The sequence below is a fragment of the Etheostoma cragini genome, chromosome 11 (assembly GCF_013103735.1).
Source record: "Etheostoma cragini isolate CJK2018 chromosome 11, CSU_Ecrag_1.0, whole genome shotgun sequence".
NCBI classification, from domain to species: domain Eukaryota; kingdom Metazoa; phylum Chordata; class Actinopteri; order Perciformes; family Percidae; genus Etheostoma; species Etheostoma cragini.
Genome location: NC_048417.1, coordinates 15,837,661 through 15,856,596, shown reverse-complemented (window position 1 = coordinate 15,856,596; position 18,936 = coordinate 15,837,661). Strand labels below are relative to the sequence as shown.

General features: G+C 37.3%; 2 protein-coding genes across 13 annotated transcripts in view; both read right to left on the bottom strand.

Moving 5' to 3' along the window:
• Nucleotides 1-3,371, bottom strand: part of LOC117953447 (bromodomain adjacent to zinc finger domain protein 2B) — a 46,080-nt gene extending 42,709 nt beyond the window's left edge. For 7 of the 10 annotated variants that reach the window (XM_034886464.1, XM_034886468.1, XM_034886466.1 and 4 more), the window contains exon 1: nucleotides 3,154-3,371. The gene's annotated coding sequence lies outside the window, so the exon portion shown is untranslated. Of the gene's footprint in view, nucleotides 1-2,517; nucleotides 2,742-3,153 lie in introns of those variants that run through there. The other 3 variants (XM_034886469.1, XM_034886473.1, XM_034886465.1) reach the window with 2 other exon arrangements.
• A 5,574-nt stretch (nucleotides 3,372-8,945) lies between these two features.
• On the bottom strand, nucleotides 8,946-13,921 carry cd302 (CD302 molecule). 3 transcript variants are annotated; one of them, XM_034886600.1, is made up of 6 exons: nucleotides 13,658-13,921; nucleotides 11,989-12,114; nucleotides 11,727-11,837; nucleotides 10,770-10,952; nucleotides 10,588-10,608; nucleotides 8,946-10,483 (listed from the first exon to the last, which is right to left on the bottom strand). In XM_034886600.1, exons 1-6 carry the CDS (start codon nucleotides 13,746-13,748, stop codon nucleotides 10,281-10,283), a joined length of 735 nt encoding a protein of 244 aa, XP_034742491.1. In that variant the 5' UTR covers nucleotides 13,749-13,921; the 3' UTR covers nucleotides 8,946-10,280. The 3 variants fall into 3 exon arrangements, with proteins under 3 accessions (XP_034742491.1, XP_034742493.1, XP_034742492.1); XM_034886602.1 differs by having other exon boundaries at nucleotides 10,770-10,880; XM_034886601.1 differs by lacking the exon at nucleotides 13,658-13,921 and adding an exon at nucleotides 12,945-13,229.
• Between the last annotated feature and the right edge of the window lie 5,015 nt (nucleotides 13,922-18,936).

Here is an 18,936-nt window from a genome sequence, read left to right as displayed (position 1 = left end):
GAGCACTTCAATAAAAGGAGTTTGTTTAAAGTTGTGTATATTCAGGGGTGAGGTCTGTACTTTGATGCCGCTTCTTCAAAATAAGAATGTGCATGTTTTTCAAATACAAGATTTGAGTCTTCTGCTGATCCAAACATTTTAAGGGATTTTTTTCTCCCATCCCTTATCAGGCCGGACAATGTTGCAATGGTGCAAAAAACTAAATATTTAAAAATGTGGCTGTAGCAGCATGCCTATTGCAGCTTAAGTGGGAAGTGTTTGTGGCAGCAGTGACCAGATTTTAAATGCAGAGGATCAATAAAAAATGGGGCTGCTGAGGCACAGTCTTCGCGTGAGAGTGCAATGGTCTACATCAAAAACTGGACAAGAGGGTGTGTGTTGGTCTTGTAACTATCAGACTCAGAATTATGAATATGGAGCCAATTCATTCATTCTCAGCTGGCCTTCAATTTCTGCAGGCAAATAAATACTTATCAGTCAAACAAATAGACCAGACCACTAGCATTTTAAACATCAGCCCCATTTACACAGCAGGGAGACTTCAATCTCAGAAGCATCATTGGTTCAAATAAAGCACTATGAAAAGCATCTCCAGGCGGAGAGAAAATAGATCAGGAAGATGAGCAAAAAAGAGTAATCTCCCTGACATATTCCTAATAATCCACCTCCCTCGTGCCGCTCCCCCCGAGCTCACCCAATCATAAAGTGTCAACACTGACCTACAAAAAGGGACTCCCGTCAAGCCTTACATGTTTAAAAACATCAATCACAGCAGACAAAGAGGGTACATTGAATTATACAGTATTAACCTTCAGGGCTTGCATATAAAGACCATAGATTTATTTATGCTTGTGTGTTAAGAGCCTCTGCACTGTTCCTTACAGCAAGCTGGCTGCCAAATTGATGAACCTGCTCAGCCCTCAGCAGGAGGCCAGCATCTTTGATTAATGAGTGCAAACTTGTGGAAAGGGTATGAATAGGAGAAACAGGGTGAAAATGGAAGAAAACATAATTATTAGCAGTACTGTTTTTTTTCTCTCCTTTGGTCCTTTCAAAAGGCCAAAGGAAAAAGGGGGACTTTTAAAAAAGCCAAAGGAACATAAAAGGGGAGCTTCTTCAACCTATTATGCAGGAAAAAACCATGTTTAATGTCATCCTCACTTGAAATTAGGACCACTGTGACTAATTTAGGGAAACACTAATATGGTTACACTTAACAGTACTGGGTAAACTTGGAAAATTAGATGGTAGACAACTTAAATCTTAATTTTAGCCCAGGTCTTGACCTTTAGCACAAACATTTAAGAGTTGATGATGTGGTGGTTCGAGAATGGAATTATAATAATTATTTAAAGTTAAATAAATGGTTTGTATCAAGTGAATACATATCTTATTAATTATTAACTAAACATGAGCTACATTTGCTTTTGGAGCCTGGAATAGCAAAAGAAAATGCAATACTTTTTAACATTCAAATGCCAAGTTGCTGACACTTCTGACTTCTCAATGTTAAACGCTCATGTTAGAATCCAAGTATACAGCACCTCAACACTATTGTCTCTGCAAGGGTTTTCAAGGACATGTGCTCTGAATAAATATGAGGCAAATTTAGTGACCTTCTACCTGTGTTTTGATTCATTGGCAGTTAGTGGATGCATGCATAACACATCGAGGCTGTGATCTGATTTATCTCGCTGCCTTGGCTACTGAAGCCATGATGGACTTTACCGGGAATACTAGTTTACTGCCATGCTATTTTACTAAAGACTGTGTGTGCAAAGGGCACACACAAGTTCAATACTATCAATTGTATATGTACAAGAGAAATTAGCTCACAGATCAGCAAACGCAAGATGCCTGCTAAATAAAAAAAACACAGTAGCCTACACCTTCAAGAAATCCTGGCAAATCAATCAGTTAGGCCTAGTTTGTGTTTGTGGTGGATCATTACTGCCACTAGACATTTTAAAAGCTGGATTAGGCCTACTAGGGCTGAGCCAAGAGGTGTGACATGTCATCACAGGAAGAGGAAAGTGGTTGGATTGCAATTTCATAACATAACAGTTACTCTTGCAGTTGCATAAATCAAACTCCAACTCCCAACCCTATTACATCTGTGTCATTAAAATACTGATTACACTTTCAATGCCAAAGAAATCCAGGTTGTTATGTTAACGATTTCATTCTGATCTTTTCACCTCCAAAGTTTCATAACTTTGTTAAAGATAACCACCGTTTAAATGGACAGCGCTCATCTAATTTAAATATCCCAAGATGGCGAATGCTTGTTGTTAATATGAAAGCAGAAAAATGGAGGGTATTGTCATAATCTCAAAGGGTAAATTTCAGCCCAGACCGCAGCTGCAGCATTAGCTGCGCTCTCCTTTAAGAGGAAGCAACAAAAAAAGAAGATAGAGGGAAAGGGGGGGATGACAAGACCAGCCGACAGCCCCCGGCTTTAACACTCATAACAAATCATTTCATTTTGAGATAAAACATTAAGAAAGGAAAGCACACCTGTGTAATATCCAGTTGTTTGATCATTTCATGGCATGTTGTCACACGAAGCTTGAAACCACAACAAGCATTCAAACAGGCAACCACTAACGTTACTTTTTATATGATTCACTCGTAAAAGGCTTAAAAACCGTATACGTCTGACAAGCTAACTTATGATTTTTAATCACCCTGTCCGGTAACGAACGGTGGATCCGCAGAGTGGACGAGCTGGCAACAAAGACAATATATCCACGCTGCAAGGTCTGCCTGCCTGCCTCTGCCAAGTAACGTTACCGGTGTGACATGTTAACGTTAGTTTATTAACTCTATGACCGAACATTCTTTCTGTGACTAAGTTACAAGTTTAACATGACAACAGTTATCTTCTGAAAAACGTTTGTATCAGAAACAGCCAAATACGTTGTATCTACTTTGGCATTAACTTTTTTTTTATCGCCGTGTTGAACTCACGGAGCGTATAACGTTTCCATGAGGCAAGTGTAGGAAGGGATGCTACTGGTTAGCAAAAAAAAAAGAAAACGTTAGCTTAGCTGTTAGCTTTGCAGCCCAAGCAAAATATGACAAAATAACACATGAACGTATGCTATTTACGGAGCCCACAAAGGTAGCAAAACACAGACTCTTAAAACTTACCGTATCGTCGAAAACCACTGTAACGTTAATCCTTTAAAAAAAAAATGAAATAGCTAACACTGTGAATTTACTTCCCAGTTTTGCGAAGTTTAGGGCTTGAAAGAGATGAATGGATGATTCGGTCAGTGTAATTGAGTCCGGGTGGGAGTGTGACTGAATGTGTTGGTCTCTAGTCGCAGATTGAAGAGACTCCGCTTCACGCCGAGCAAGTCAAGAGAAGTGACGTCAGCTCAGAGCTTCTATGCAAACTTTTGTTCCTCAAAAACGGCAGCCAGCAAGTGCACAAACTGACTGTCGACATTAGCGGATACTCTCCTAATATCCGTATGAGTGCAGCTGTCCTCTAAATGTAGAACAGCTAATGTACAAAAACAATTTATACCATCAATTAAATGATGATGCAGCCATTGTCAAAACGGTATTGATATAATATTGTAGGCCTACTTCTCATAAGACTAAACATGTATAGAGGTTGGTAAACTCTTTTACAAACAGGTGCACAAGTTTGCTTTCAATTTCTATCACTTCCCTAGCGTGACAGTGAAAACCCACTATTTTTAAGTGCTACACATTTTCAAGGTTTATTTGTCAACCTTTGCAGTGATTTAAAAAGATAGCCTACTTAGCTATATGATCTGGTGTAATATCGCTTTTTTATTTCATCATAAGGGCAAATTAAGGTTTGAAAGACTGCCCATGGCATTTTGTGGTAGATTTTATTGCACACATTCTCCTAGTTGTAATAATATAACCTAATGAAGCTGGCACAATGGATCTTATTAATAATTGTATTATCCACATACTTAAACATTGCACCTGCCACAGAGAAATCCATGCATCTGTCTTAAATGGATCAGCTTTTTGACACTGCTAGACAGTGATCTTTATTTTATTTTTTTTCATGTCAATTAATGTCAATAATTTCCTTTTTCTGGACTCTTGTCTGAAAGTATGGACTGCTCAGATCAGAAGCTCAAAATGCAATAGAGAAACTATTAACAAGGCATTGCAATGCATCCTGTTCATTCAATAAAGTGTCTCCAGTTGGACAAGCACTAAGCAAGCACTGTTTTTTTGTCATCATTAAGCAACCATAAAGTCTGCAACAAGAAATGGGGTGCATTGTATCATTAAACTCAACAACAAACATTTACAACAGAGTAATTAAAACAATGCAACAATTTGAAACTGATGTAATACTTTAGAACCAGTGTTTAAATACTACATGTAGTAGATAGCTTTTGTATTGAATTACTATAAGATCAGGATTTGCCTGTTTCCCTAGAGGTTACAATCAAAGTAATGAGACTTTTGTGTTTAATTGGATGGGTAGAAAAACAATGTGTTGTCTTTTTTTGAAAAATGTGTTTGTGTTTAATGGATAGAGTGGATTTCAGCTTTTGCCAGAGCACACTACCTCAAGTTTAACTAATTGTATACGTTAATTTAGGCACAAAGGTCTTTTACATAAAATCCTTATTACAAAGAAATGTGTTATTTAAGACAGGTTTATTTGCTTGTTCACCATCCCTTGTGCCCATTGATTTCTCCCCCCACCCCCGCCCCTAATTCTGTGTCATTTTAGATGCTGCAGTCAAAGGAGCTACTGACTGGACTGAGTGAAACACGCCTGGCTGGATGAACACACATAGTGAGAGAGGGGGGAAAATGATTTGATAAATTTCTCACCCTAGCGACAGGATACCTGGGATTTTAATTGTATTGGACAATCTTCATTAGAGAGAATGAGCGATGGGAGAGATCAGGGCAGCGTCACTTTCAAAAGCTTTTTCCAGCCATGTTTTTTCCACATTGCACAATCAAAATGTCAGCCTACCTTGGTCATTTGTAACATACGAAGTCACAGTCGATGGCTGCAATGCAGCAGCATGATGGGGGAAGGGCAAACAGTCTGTCTCCTTTAAAGGGATTTTTAAAGAGTCTTGATTAGAAAGTATAATGAGATACCAAAGACACAGCAAAGATGATCTCTCTAGAGACTGATGGAAAACAAATTAAGATGATGCTTTTGTTTTTAATTATTATTTTTCTATCAGTCCACAGAAACCCTCATGTACCTGTAAGGCACAGGAGCTGGACTCTCTGTCATTGATTTTTTCTTTATTTTTTGTATTTTTGACATATTTGAACAATACAGATTTTAATCATGTTAGCACACACTGATCGCTTTAACACAAAAGCCTTCCAGCACTGCACATGCATTTGATTTAAAAACTGGCACAGTGGCTGAGCTAAAAACACATGGGTAGATTCATTGCTTAAGTTTGTGTGTGTGTGTGTGTGTGTGTGTGTGTGCGTGCGTGTGTGTGTGATATGCAGAGTTTCGGAATGCTAAACTAATCATGAATGTAATGACTTAAAACAAATAGTTTTGCATCAAACGTGTAAATTTGTGGCATTGTATATATTATAATTGTGACAAAGAACACCAAGTCAGGTTTAAGCATTTGTTTAACACATGGTAATTGTAGTGATTACTGTAGTCCTGCAGGTGGGGAAGATGTGTAGTATGCCTGCACTGTATTTTTTTAAAGATTATTTTTGGGCAATTTTAGGCCGTTTATTGACAGGACAGCTGAAGAAATGAAAGGGACCAGAGAGGGGGAATGTTACGCAGCAAAGAGCTGCAGGTTGAAGTCGCGTCAGGGAGTAAACTTCTATATACGGGCAACCACTCTACCAACTGAGCTATCCAGGTGCCCATACCTGCCATGTATTGACGACACAATAGAGTACACTACTGTTTCTCTACAATGAACAATCAGCAAGCAGTCATCTAAACAGAGGTCTTTTCCTGAAGCATGTTCATGGATAGTGAATGGGGGAGAAACATGAGATTTCCAGGACATGAGAAACAGATGCTCCACACTACCTTGGACAGACACCTTTCCCAGAACATGAATAGATGATGAACAAAAGAGAAACAATTGAAATGTAGTAAGAGACATGGGATTGGGGTGAAAACCAGAAAGGCAGGAAAGAGTTCTGACTGATTAAACTCTCAGTCAGTGCTGTTTTAGGACATTTTAAAGCCCATTGTTTTCATTCCATCTGTCATGTACTGTATGACATATCTTATTCATGCACACCAATGACCATTTTATTTAGTCATTCTGGGTCACCGTAGACCTCTTCGAGCTTTAAGGAGCGATGTGGCAGATGTGTGAATAAAATTAATGTGCTATTATTTGAGTAAAATAGGCCAATAGAGCCATTGTGATGAGACAACAGCCCTTCTATGGTAATACAATACACACCGTACATCCCAGTTAAACAGGAAAGGCGTAACAACATAAACCACTTCAGTTGCAATCTGTTTTCAAAAAAAATAAATGGTTATGGCTCAAACGTTCATTAATACATTAAATCTAACCCCATTATTTTCCCAAAATATCAAATTAGGCTTTTTAGTTTATTAGTGTTACAATTAATTATTATACTTGTAATTATCTCAATTATGTCTGTGCAGAAAAACAACCTTTATTTTTGCATGTTCGTACACATTTTGCTCTGTATCATTATAAAAAATTACAAAGACCTTTTACAATCTGATATCAGACAGAACTGCCATTTATTTTTCTATTCTATTTGAATCACTAAAAGGTCCACAAACCAAAGCTTACTCACAGCAGCTACTGCATCCCAAATAAATTACACTTTGCATGAGCGTGAATTACTCTTTGGTCTTGGGCAAAACTGATCCATTCTGGCTTTGAAAACAAATATCTGCTGAAATCTAACCACTTTAATCATTTTAAAAGGCCCAGTCTTTACATTTGAGGTGATCATTAATTAAGAAATGCATGATAGTCAGCATTTTGTGCTTCTTAATCATCATTGTTGATAATATAGGCCTATTTACTTCAGTGTTTACATGCCAGTGTACACAGTTCAAACAACAATACTGATATTGTATACAGTAAACAGACAGATCTGTCTTAAAGACAAATGTGTCCATACAGAAATCGTTTTTTTCTAATCCCCAAAGTGTTTGGTTATCAGAAGAGAAACTTTTATCTATAACTTGAGAGAAGCAACAATCTAACATCTTCAATCAACCACATAACCCCAGACTTACTGCAGCCCCAATCCTGTCCTGCTGCTCACTCCCTGTCCGCTGTTTGGACCTTCATCTTGCACAACATGTTAATTATTGTCCACCACAGCAAGTCTTCATGACTTTTGCAATCAACAAGAAGACTTTCACCTCGGCTTAGAGACAACATACCCTTTCTATAACTTAATGTTGGATCTTGTATTTCATTTAATATATTTAATGTTTACATGTTTAAAGCTATTTGTTGCCTCTGGAATTTAACAAGTGTGTCATATTAAGAAATCAGGGTTTGTACAGATTATTGTTTAACAACAAATATATATCAAACTGATTATCTTCCATGTTTCCTCATTAATTGGTAAAAGAAAATCCCTTCCCAGCAATGTCAAAGGGAAGAAATGTGATTTACTGTCCCACCTTGTGGCCAAATCTAGAAATAACCTGAAATGCTCAGAGGAAAAGGTTATTGTTATGGTTCTGTATTAATGGACTTTGTCAGTAAATGTCAGTGGTCCACAAATGTCTTTCATAGTTCATAATAAGATTTTAAAACAATATTTAGAGAAAGTACTCAACAAATAAGGGGCATGCAACAGATGTTTAAAGATCATTTGTTAGATGACAGACTTCTTGGAAGTTTAAAAATTGAAGTGCATGAATTGGAAGTAATCAAAAATGATTTCCTGCCAACTTCTCCTAGTTCTATTAAATCTCAGCACACACTGATGTCAACACAGACACTGGACATATGGAGGGAGTGGCACTTTTAAGATGACAGTGATTAAGATTTCCTTTCAGAACTAATTGGACTCCATGCCCGACGTTAGTATCCCAATTCATCCTTCTTCTTCTCAATTATGCACTGACATATACTGTACATTTACCAGAAATGTTCTATATACAGTGGTCCTCATGAGTTTATGAACCCATGGTAAAGTTGATTAAAAAGAGGAATAAAAAAAATCATCTTTTGCAAATTGATCTCAATGCCTTCGGAAAATGCCGAAGAAATTTGGAAAAATCCAACCTTTAAGGACACCAATTGTCTTTGTGAATTAAAAATGTGTCTTAAATAAATACATGTCTCTAGATATGGTGAAGGGTATGTGATGATGTGGGGCTATTTTAATTCCAAAAGGGAACTTTATCAGGATGCATAATATCCTGGATCAATGAAATAACTAGCCTTTAGAAATAAAATCTGCCTGCTTCTATTGGAATTTCACATAGGAGTGTGTATACTTATGACCCCTGTATTTTAAGGAAGAACATGGAACAATTATGAATTTACGATACATTTAATTAATAACAAAGAAAATAGGTGTTCTTAAAAGTAGGATTTTTTCTTTAGCATGGGTTCATAAGGTTCTGAGCACCACTGTCACACACACACACACACTCCTGGTGACAAAAAAACTGTCTAATAAAGCAGTTAGCCAATCTTCAGTCTCTTGGAAACACATTTTCATTCATCCTTCCACAATCTTTACATCAGGTCCATATATGGAGTTACCTATACTAATGAATAAACAGGAGCTGTAATCATAGTCTCAGCCATTTTCTCTGATGACATTTTTTTTTCTTCATTTTTGACACTGCTGGGCAACCCAAGGCTGGAAGGCAACCTATTACTGGTAGCATACTACTAGAAATAATTGCTGCCTAATAGAACTTTCTGACTCAGATTGCTTCAACAAAAGGAAAAACAAGCACATAAACACACTTTATTATGAAAAATACACAGGGGCTCAAATCCTGCCAAATTAATCTCAAATATTGCACAAAAGCATGTATTCTGTTAAAAGTGTAAGTATAAAGAGGGGTATTTTACCCAATGTAATATAAATATCTTGTCATAATTCTAAACTACACCCACCACTTAGCCGTTTCGATTTTCTTTACTGCCACACGAGAACTTATTTCCAACACCTAAATCTTGACCACTCTCCAAAAAATGATAAGGTCGAGATTGGATTTCATTTCATGGGGCAGCAAGGAAACTCTTTTGATGAGTAAATAAATGATGGGAAAACTGTGAATGTAGATCATTGTCATAAAAGCCACCTTAAAAATATCCTGGGATGAATGCAGACAGTTTCATCAGTGTTATGATTTCTAATAAAATGTTGCATTCCTGGTTATAGTTTAAAAAGTCTCATACCTTGCCACAAAAATAACTGAAGCCCAGGACATAATGCAAGGAAACATGTCAGGACATTCTCTAGCAGTATTGGTTTAGGACAGCTTTCCATTTCAAAATGATATTTTACATTTACATGAGTGAAATAACAAGGCAATTGCTCAAACTCAAGCTGGGTTTCTGTTCGGTTCAAGCTATTTACATGTGCCCTTGCTAGCCTGTGATTGAGAATTCCTTTTTTCTTTGAATACTGCTTAAAAGGGACTCCACTGGTTTAAAAGAAATGAGCATTTACCAGGCAGTCAGAGTCTAATGGGAGCACGCGATTGGTTGTATTATTTGAAATGTAGAATTCAGCATTTTTGGAGCTTGATGCACACTAGGGACTAAACATCAGTGTGTCTCACTCTCTGCTGCATCACTTGCCCATTCTTATTTCAATCTTCCATTTTTTAATCCCTCATGTTTTATGGCAATGCAATACTAAATCATTGAGCATTTCTGTCTGCTCACAAAAGTATGAAAGCTTTGCTCTTTATTTAATCCCTTCCATGAGCAATAGTTAGTTAGTTTTAATATGCGAGAGAAATAATGATACCAAAGGTTATCAAGGAATGTGTAGTGACGGATAATGTTACACATGACACTGCAAAGTTGCTTTTAGACCAATCTGAAAAATGTACAGATGATTGTTCATTAGTGCAGATGATGAAAGAAAAGCAGAAGCAGTGTGACGTTAATGTGCAACAGTGGTATTAGAGTAAGCCTGACGTCAGTTTATATATTATTTGAGTCATGTGTGTAACGTGTTACCCCAAAACTGCTTCAGTAACTGTTTTCTCAATGCATGAACACAGACCCAGTGAGGAGGGCCTGGTGCTTCCTGTGTGGAACAGAGGGAAGGTTCTCCTATGGCACGCTGTCAGTCTCCTCAGCCTCCACCAGACAGGACCTGTCTGTGTCCAGGACTCGGAACGGGGGGTGGTACTCGAATGCTGTGAGGAAAGTGGAGCCAACTTTGTACTTATGTTGCAGGAACCAGATGACTGCTGAGACTCCCATGATAGCCATCACGCTGAGAATGACCAGGGCGGACAGCAGTGCGCTGGGTTCTGAGGAGAGCAAGTAACAATGCAAGGAAGGTCACTAACTATAAACACAAAATCACAGAGGTATAAGTAAAAAAAGAGCAAAAACAGCTCAAAGGTTGACTTACTCTGCTTGGCTTCCTCTGCCTCTGAAAAAACAAACAAACAAACAAAAAGAACACATTGTGAGGTAGGTGGAACACAATCCAAACCAGATTTCTAAAGTCTTACTTCTAGTAAGACTTCTTACTAATCTGGAAGCTAAATAGCATACCAATAGGTCGTAAAAACATACAAACTTTTATCTTACTTTGATTTGTCTCACAGACCACTCCATTCTCCGCCTGTTCCAGGCAGCTGACATTTTCCCACTTTCCTGTGTTGCTGTGCAGAGCCACACATGTATCCAAGGGCACGAGGTCTGATGAAGAAAAGATGTCTTCCCAGTTACTGAATCCTACAGGTTGCTCACCAAACCACCTCATGTCGTCACCTGACAAGACACAACAATCAGTACTCCAGAATAATGGGACAGAATACAGCCACTATCACAGGCAATGTCAACCAAATAATGGCAGAATTATAGTGTCCATTTTGCGATGACATTGAGCTTCCATCAACATTTGCACAAATTACACTAACCGTGTAACAACACAAAAAACTGTTGAAAGTAAATGTGTTTCCTTCCATAGAATTAACAGTAGTTGAAATGTGATTTATTGTTTCTGGTAGCTTAACGTTTTCCACAGTTTCACAAAACAGGATTTCCTGAATCGTGCTAAGATTTACAGACAATAATGAAAAAGACAGACAAGCTTTCAAAAGAAGCTAGCACTAGCAGAAAATCAAAATCACATTTGTTTCAAGAAAATAAGAGTAAAAACTAAAACAGAGCAGACAAAAAAACTGAAAATAGAGATCAGTTTTGAGTAAAGATTATTTATCTTAAGCTTTTTATGTCAAACTACTGTCTCCGAGATCAAGATTGCAATTTTACACCTAACTTTTAAGCCAAAATAGAAAAGAAGTACAAAAAGTGCACAAAACTATGTATATGAGTTAATAATAAATGATCACTTTTCATCAGTAAACTTTGATATATAACACTTATATCTGAAACAAAACCCTTTAAGATTCTGTGTTGGTTTTCCATCTAGTTACCTCCAAAAAATTGTTAAACAAGTTGTGTTTTTTCCCCTTTCTGAGTGCTATAGTATTTTATGGAAGTTAGCCACGTTTCACAGTCCTCCAGTCACATGCTACTTACTGTTTGTGTCATAATACATTCCCAGCCACACGTTGACATTGTTTTTCCACACTGCTGGGCTATATTTAATGACAAAGTCATTCTCCTCAGCGCTCTGGATGGTCAAAAGCTCTAGAAAAAGCATAGCAAAGTATGACCATGCGCGCATGCAAGTGAATGCATGTGCACACACACACACACACACACACACACACAGAATACAAACAATCCATCTTTAATTTTGTGTTTGACAAGATATTGGAAAATAAAATGCCTCAGGTACCAAATCCTTGGCAGAGTGTTTTGGCTCTTTCAAAAGTGTAGCTTTTGATTGTGTCTTCTTCTCCATGGACAAAGTAGTAACATCTGCCTCCAAATGGTACCCAGGTGCGTCCGTCTGCAGGGCAGTCTGAGGAAAAAAACATGGGACAACCTGGTAATGGAACGATCTGGCTCCTGACCTATCTAGATGTCTTTTAGCTGTGTGCATCTGTGTAAGAGGACATGTCTGGGGTTAGTTATAACTTATGACCACTGTTCCTCTTTATCAATGTGGTTTGTGTCTGTGTTTGACAAATGGTGCTATGCTTTTCTAGATTGTTTCACTTACTGTTTTCCTGCTACACCTGTTATTTGGGATCAGATTATTTTCCCATCTATGGAGCTCTGTTGTTAGTCACAAGCAGTGGTGGAAGAAGTACTCAGATCTTTTACTAAAGTAAAAGTAGCAATACCACAATGTAAAAATACTCTATTACAAGTAAAAGTCTTTCATTATAAATACTTACTTCAGTAAAAGTAAAAATGTATTAGCATCAAAATATACTTAAAGTACCAAAAGTAAACATACTCATATGCAGAATGGCCGATTTCAGAATGATTCATCCAAGATTGCTGAATTGTAACTATTGATGCATACATTACTTTAATATCGCAGCTGGTAAAGGTAGAGGTAATTTCAACTACATGTGTATATTATTCATCTATAATAACACATCATAATGTATTAGTTGATTTATGTATTTTATTAATAATCTGAATCTGTAGTTAATATAGTTACCAAAGTTGTCAGACAGATGTAGTATTATATAAGTATAGCCTAACATTAGCTTCCAAAATGTAAATTGGAGTAGAAGTATGAACTAGCATTAAATTGAAATAAGATTACTTAAGTAAAGTACAAGTTCCAGTACAAGCCTCAAAATTGTAGGCCTACTTACAGTATTTGAGTAAATTTACTTAGGCTACAATGCAACACTGGTCTACACACTAGTTTACACAAGTGCTTCTTCAATCTGCGAAGTTCCATCTTTGTAGCAGTGTTTTAAGTAATAAACTTACTTTATAGTTAATACTTTTCCAGTTCGTATCCCTTTTGATTGGCAACATCGCTAGTCCTTCCTCGACATGGCGTTACCCGGCCAAATGAGGCACGTTCAAGCAACATTTAAACAAATATGTCTTGAAATACACCCACCTCTAAAAGGGAAAACACGGGTTTTACATTTGTTTTGTTTGCTTGGGTGTTTCGCCACATAGGAATCAGCACTCAACTAAGTTACGTGACATGTCAAGCTTGATTTAAGTGGTATACGTGCAGTTTAGTGTCCCAAATTCCCCGTAACATAACCAGCTAACCCGGTCCTAACCTTAACCACTCGAGGTCAAATGCTTAACCCCAACCGATCGAGCTGCTTCGTGGAGCGGGTCGTGGCGTGGCCATAGTAGAATATGGGGCACTAAACCACACGAATGCCTTTAGTAAAGGCTACTGAAATCAGACACAAATCAACCAGAAATACAAAGAGTTAAGGGCGCTTAGTGTAAAACAGGCCTACGCAATGCTAATTTAAAAAAAATGGATACGTGCGTACAACCATAGCTAAGCATGCCCTGAAAAAATGAATCCCGTTCATTTATCTTGGTGTGGAGATTCAGATTTAAACTCTTACCTCCCGTCAAACCCAACTGCAGCTGAACACACAACACAAAGAAACAGCATATTGATGATAGGTAACGGTGTCTTTTCTCCACTGAGTCCATGGCAGCGAAGACAAATAATCACGTAGCACCAAACTACTTTTCTGACTGTTGCTCGACTGTAGTGTCAGTCAGCAGCAGAAGCAACGTGAGCGAGATCCCACCCACACAAACACACACACACACACACACACACACACACACACACACACACACACACACACACAGTACAAAGCTCACAATGGCCTCGACACTTCACTAATAAATACATCCACCCATCTGCATCAATTCCACCTACATTGGTTTACAACAAGTTATTGATACTTGTCGTTATTGCTTTCACATATCTGGCATTGCAAACCAATACCATATGAACACTGTTATCTGCGATGTTCTTACAAAAGCACTTACATAATTGTTATGCAAATGTAGACAAATGTTGGAATAGCTCGCTTGGTTATTCAGCCGTTGTGTTTTTCTGATAATAAAATCAAACGAACTACAGTCATCAGGCTCTGATTATTTATACACAGGAGCCTCATAGATGATAGGCCTACTGTACACACAGTGCTCATCACACTGACGGTTCTGGATTAGCTTTTTTTTTTTAATGTATTGTTTTACAATGTAGCATACAACGTTACAATGCAAGCGATTTGCAGCACACTCAAAAGTTCTTTGCGAATTTCAATGGTTATGATATTTCTGATGCTGTGGTCACATATTTTTGCTGAAATTGTTTATTAGATTCAATCTTCTATATATGCTGTTTACAGTAGCTTTATTTTGAAACCGATAGCCTCTTAATTTGGTGTCTTTGAATGACAGAAGAACGTTTTATCAGTGCATTCATTTTTAAATGCAAGCCATGTATGTCAGTGCTTTTATCAAGACAGTAGATTTTCAGCTTTGGTTTTCTGTTCCCTCAGTGAGGCTGTTTCAAGTCTTCCATCACATTTACTATAATTAACCATCACACATTAAATCCATAACCCATCGTTCCATCTTCTCAAATGTGAGAATTTATGGCTTCTCCCTGCTTTATAGTAAACTGAATATCTTTTGGTTTTGGACTGTTGGTTGAAGACATTAGAAGCAGTTGGCTTGGACTCGGGGAAACTGCCATGGACATATTCAACCCATTTTATCAACTAAATGATTCATGGATTAATACAAAATAAATACTTTCCTTGTAATTATATGTTGTTTTTAAGTGTTTCTATTATTCTAGACAAATGACTTCAAAAGAAGCAGGGTTGAATCAACAATGTTTCACAATGGTTACCACAAAAACTGAAGACTGTAACATTTACAATGGTTAGGGACAGTGCAGTCGATTGCAATATATTGTATTGTTGTATCCACCCCATATATCTACTCTGTCATTATTAATCTAGTCAAGCATCAGTACGATCCAATCATTAGTGTTACAATAAGACAACAATGCTATCTACATAATCACAATCAATATGGGTTGTTAGGACATCGGTGGATAAGGAAAAGCTGTTCCCTCTCCATAAGTTGATGATTAAAAATGGAATAGATGTAGGGTGCTTCCTACCTGAACAAGTGAGGAGGGAGGGAACAGCAGAGTGCCTCAGCAGCAGGTAGGTTGTTTAGGGGGGAGAGAGGGTTTCAAGTCCATTGCTTGAAGGCGCAGGTGGCACAAACACAGACAGCTGGAGCATGAGTTTTTGCTCTTCGTCTGGAGCTTGTGGCTTCCCGTAGGGTGGCACAACACTCTGCAGGGTATCGTGGGGACCCATCTGCCATGGCAAGGCCTGCTCACAGACGCCCCCATCCACCCATCCACCCACCCTACACCATACCTCCCGATACCCATAACTCAGCCTGTCCAGGCCACGCATGTTGTCAACAATACCATGTGACAGTGTTTATATAGTCCTTGTTCTCACCCTATGGGAAATCATAGTAATTCATGGATACTGGTAGACCATCTCAACAGAGCTATTACAACTATATTAACATGCTCAGAGGGGTACATTTCCTTTATTACACTGAGACAAGGCGGTGCTTAAGCTTGGTTATTATAATTGATGGCACAGACAACTGCAACTGTCTCATAGTTATCACCGTATAGGATAGCTATGGTGTATATATGTCATATATTTTATTATTTTGTGATGACACCACATTTTAGAGAAACACCACCTTTGATACATTGTAACTTTTTATTCCATGGCAGAATATTTCTTGCCAGCTTTAAGAGATAATTATGTCTCATTAACTGACTGAGTGAATATCTGAAATATTGGTGAATGTACAGTATGTGTAATGTAAGAGATGCCACTGTCACAGTAATAGAGTCTGCTATCTGGGAGAAAAATGACAGTAAAGCGACCTCTGTCAGCTGCCGCGTTGACGGGGGAACTAAACAGATGTTTCTTTTCTTCTTCCATTTTTGTGTTTTTGATCTGGTTAATGGAAAAGCCTATCAAGCAAGACAATTTCAAACAAACTGTGTGAGGAAAGGTAAATCAGTAACACATGCATATTTTCCGAATTCTGATAAAACCAGTTTCCTTATAAAACATAAATCAAAATGTGAGAGACAGTGCTTGGACGTCAGCCCTCCGAGACTGCAGCCAAGCTCCAACTACTATTATCAGATTGAAATGTATTGTTCAAATAAGAAAAAAAAAACATTTTTACTGGCAGAGTTAAAAAATTATGTATTTACATAATTTCATCATCAATCCAAGGTTGGCAACCAGCTATTTATCAATCAAATTTTAAGAACAAGTGTACTCTGGGTTCAGGATGAAGAACAGTAGCTGTTCCTGCCGACAGCAAAGACTAGACTTACAACGATTTAAAAGTTGAAAGTTTTTAATCAAAATGTCAAAGAATTGGAAAGAATAAACCTTAGGCAACATTCTACTGAGAAAACAAAAGTCTTTGGCTTTAACAAACACTAGAAAAACAAAATGAAAGAGGAGAGATTCCTCAGACTATACACACAAGTTACCACTGGCAATTATGTGGCACAAGTAAAAAGAAAACCCAATAAGCTTTCATATAGCTCCATGAAAATCTCTTATTTCCTCAAGGTGTCTGTACAACAATCTTCATAAATTAGAACTTTTTTCATATAACTTAATGACTGTTCAAAATGGTGGTTACTTATATGAGCAATTCTTCTAATGTGCACCTCTGCAACTCTTGACCCAGATACTATGGCACATGGTTCAGACACCACTAGCAGCATTAACCTCACATGACAGTATTACTTCTCAGTCTCAGGCATTACACAGAAATCTCAAGTATAATCACAGCGGCCCTTAACATTTGTTTCACACTCGAGCTAATAACAGAGAAAAGGCTGCTGCGAACACATCTAGACCCTCGACAAAGACCCTCAAAAAAAAAAAAAGATGGTTTAAATGAGCACAGATCCATAGAACACCACAACGCTTTGTCGTCATTATTGGTCTTTAACATTTTAAATCAGCCTCTGGAACAGGTTTCAAAATTAACTTTGTTGTCCATCCGCCAAATGGCTAGTGAATGTTCAAATTTTACCAGCCCCTTAATAGATTACCATTGTTTTTTTGATGGCTGGTGAGTGGAACAGCCACTTGCATATTTTACCAGCATCTGGCTGGTGGCTATTTTTATAAAAAGAAATTTCCAACCCTGCTCTGGAATCCATAAAAGCAGCAGCTCTTTTAAAACTATGAAACCCACCCTAATGATTACAACAATACATCATAAAAAATTGGTTTGAAGAAAATGCAAAAGTTTCAAAACAACTTATAAGGAAACAGCTGTGTGTGGCCAGCTCCTGAGCATGGCATTTGGTCTGGAAGGGCGGGCTGGACCTGCTAACCCGACCTAGTACAGAGGAGAACAAAAACTCTGAGGTAGATAACTGGTCTGACTGACCACCAGGTCGAATCACAGGCTCATTGGAGGATACCATAATCAAAAACACCTGCTCTAATCCGCTAAAAAATATCTGACTTCTTTTCTTTTTAATTTTTTTTAAGAAAAAGGTCATAGCACTGTCCTTAGATAGTTTAATAGTTAATTTTTTTTACTATAATGTTACAATTTCCATTATTCTGTAAGTATGAAATTAATGTGTGGCACTTGCTGGATCCAGACTTCCCTTCATGCTTGTACGTGTCCGTACTGTACAATTACCTAATAAAACTGAATGGAATTGTACAAAAAAGGCACACTGTCCAAACTGCAATCTAGTTCGCAGAGTCGTTGTGTCTTGGTTAAAGAGACTGACGATTTCCTCAGTGCACTAGCTCACAATCTTTGGTGAAGTAAACTACCAGTTTACAAAGTGCCTAGTTTGTTTGTTAAAAAGTGAGGTTAATAATAACGTACACACATAATTTTAACCCCCAACTTGCTAAACTATTGCCCTAAGTTCTATTAGAAGGCTTTGATGATTTTTTTTTTTTTTTTGCACAATCATAAGTCTGTTTTCCTGTTAGTTTTTTTCAAATAAAAGTGAAAAAGACACACCCCATCAAAATAACAATTAACATCACCTGGAAAAAAAAACAAAAACACATCAAACAATCCAAATACATTTGCACCTTCTCATTTCCCCACCCTGTCAAGTTCAATTTCAGCTATTCTACAATAATCAACAAGGCAAGATTCAAAAGGTAACACATCCAGAAACACGTAAGGTATTCTTACTAATAAATAGTACATCCAATAAAATGATCAGATGTGGAGACATTTGATATAAAATCTAAACATTTCTTCTACTTTTCTATTACTTTTTGGAGGGGAAAAGCAACAAAACGATGATTTTGTTAACAAAAAGTCCTACGTAGGCAAAGCAAGGCAATAGCTCATAAGATTGTTTTGCTTATTGCTGCTCTCTGTGGTGTTTCTATACAACTACTGTATCAAAACTACGAAGGCAAATTTTAATCGGACAGCAAGATCAATCTAAATAATTAATAAGAGAAATCACTTTACAAGAAAACAACACATAACACTTCACCATAGCAACACTCACACAGCAAGCACAAAAACATTATTTTCAAAATGTCTGACTGAAAAAAAGTCTTCAGAAGAAAAAGAAATCTGGAAATATTAACAAAAGACATATTTACTATCATGCACTTTAATAACTAGTCTTCCTTTTATCCTGCGGCAATTCTTGGTAAAAAATAAACATTTTCTAGTATGAAAATAAAACTTTTTTAAAACTTTTTTTATATATATATATATATATATATATATATATATATATATA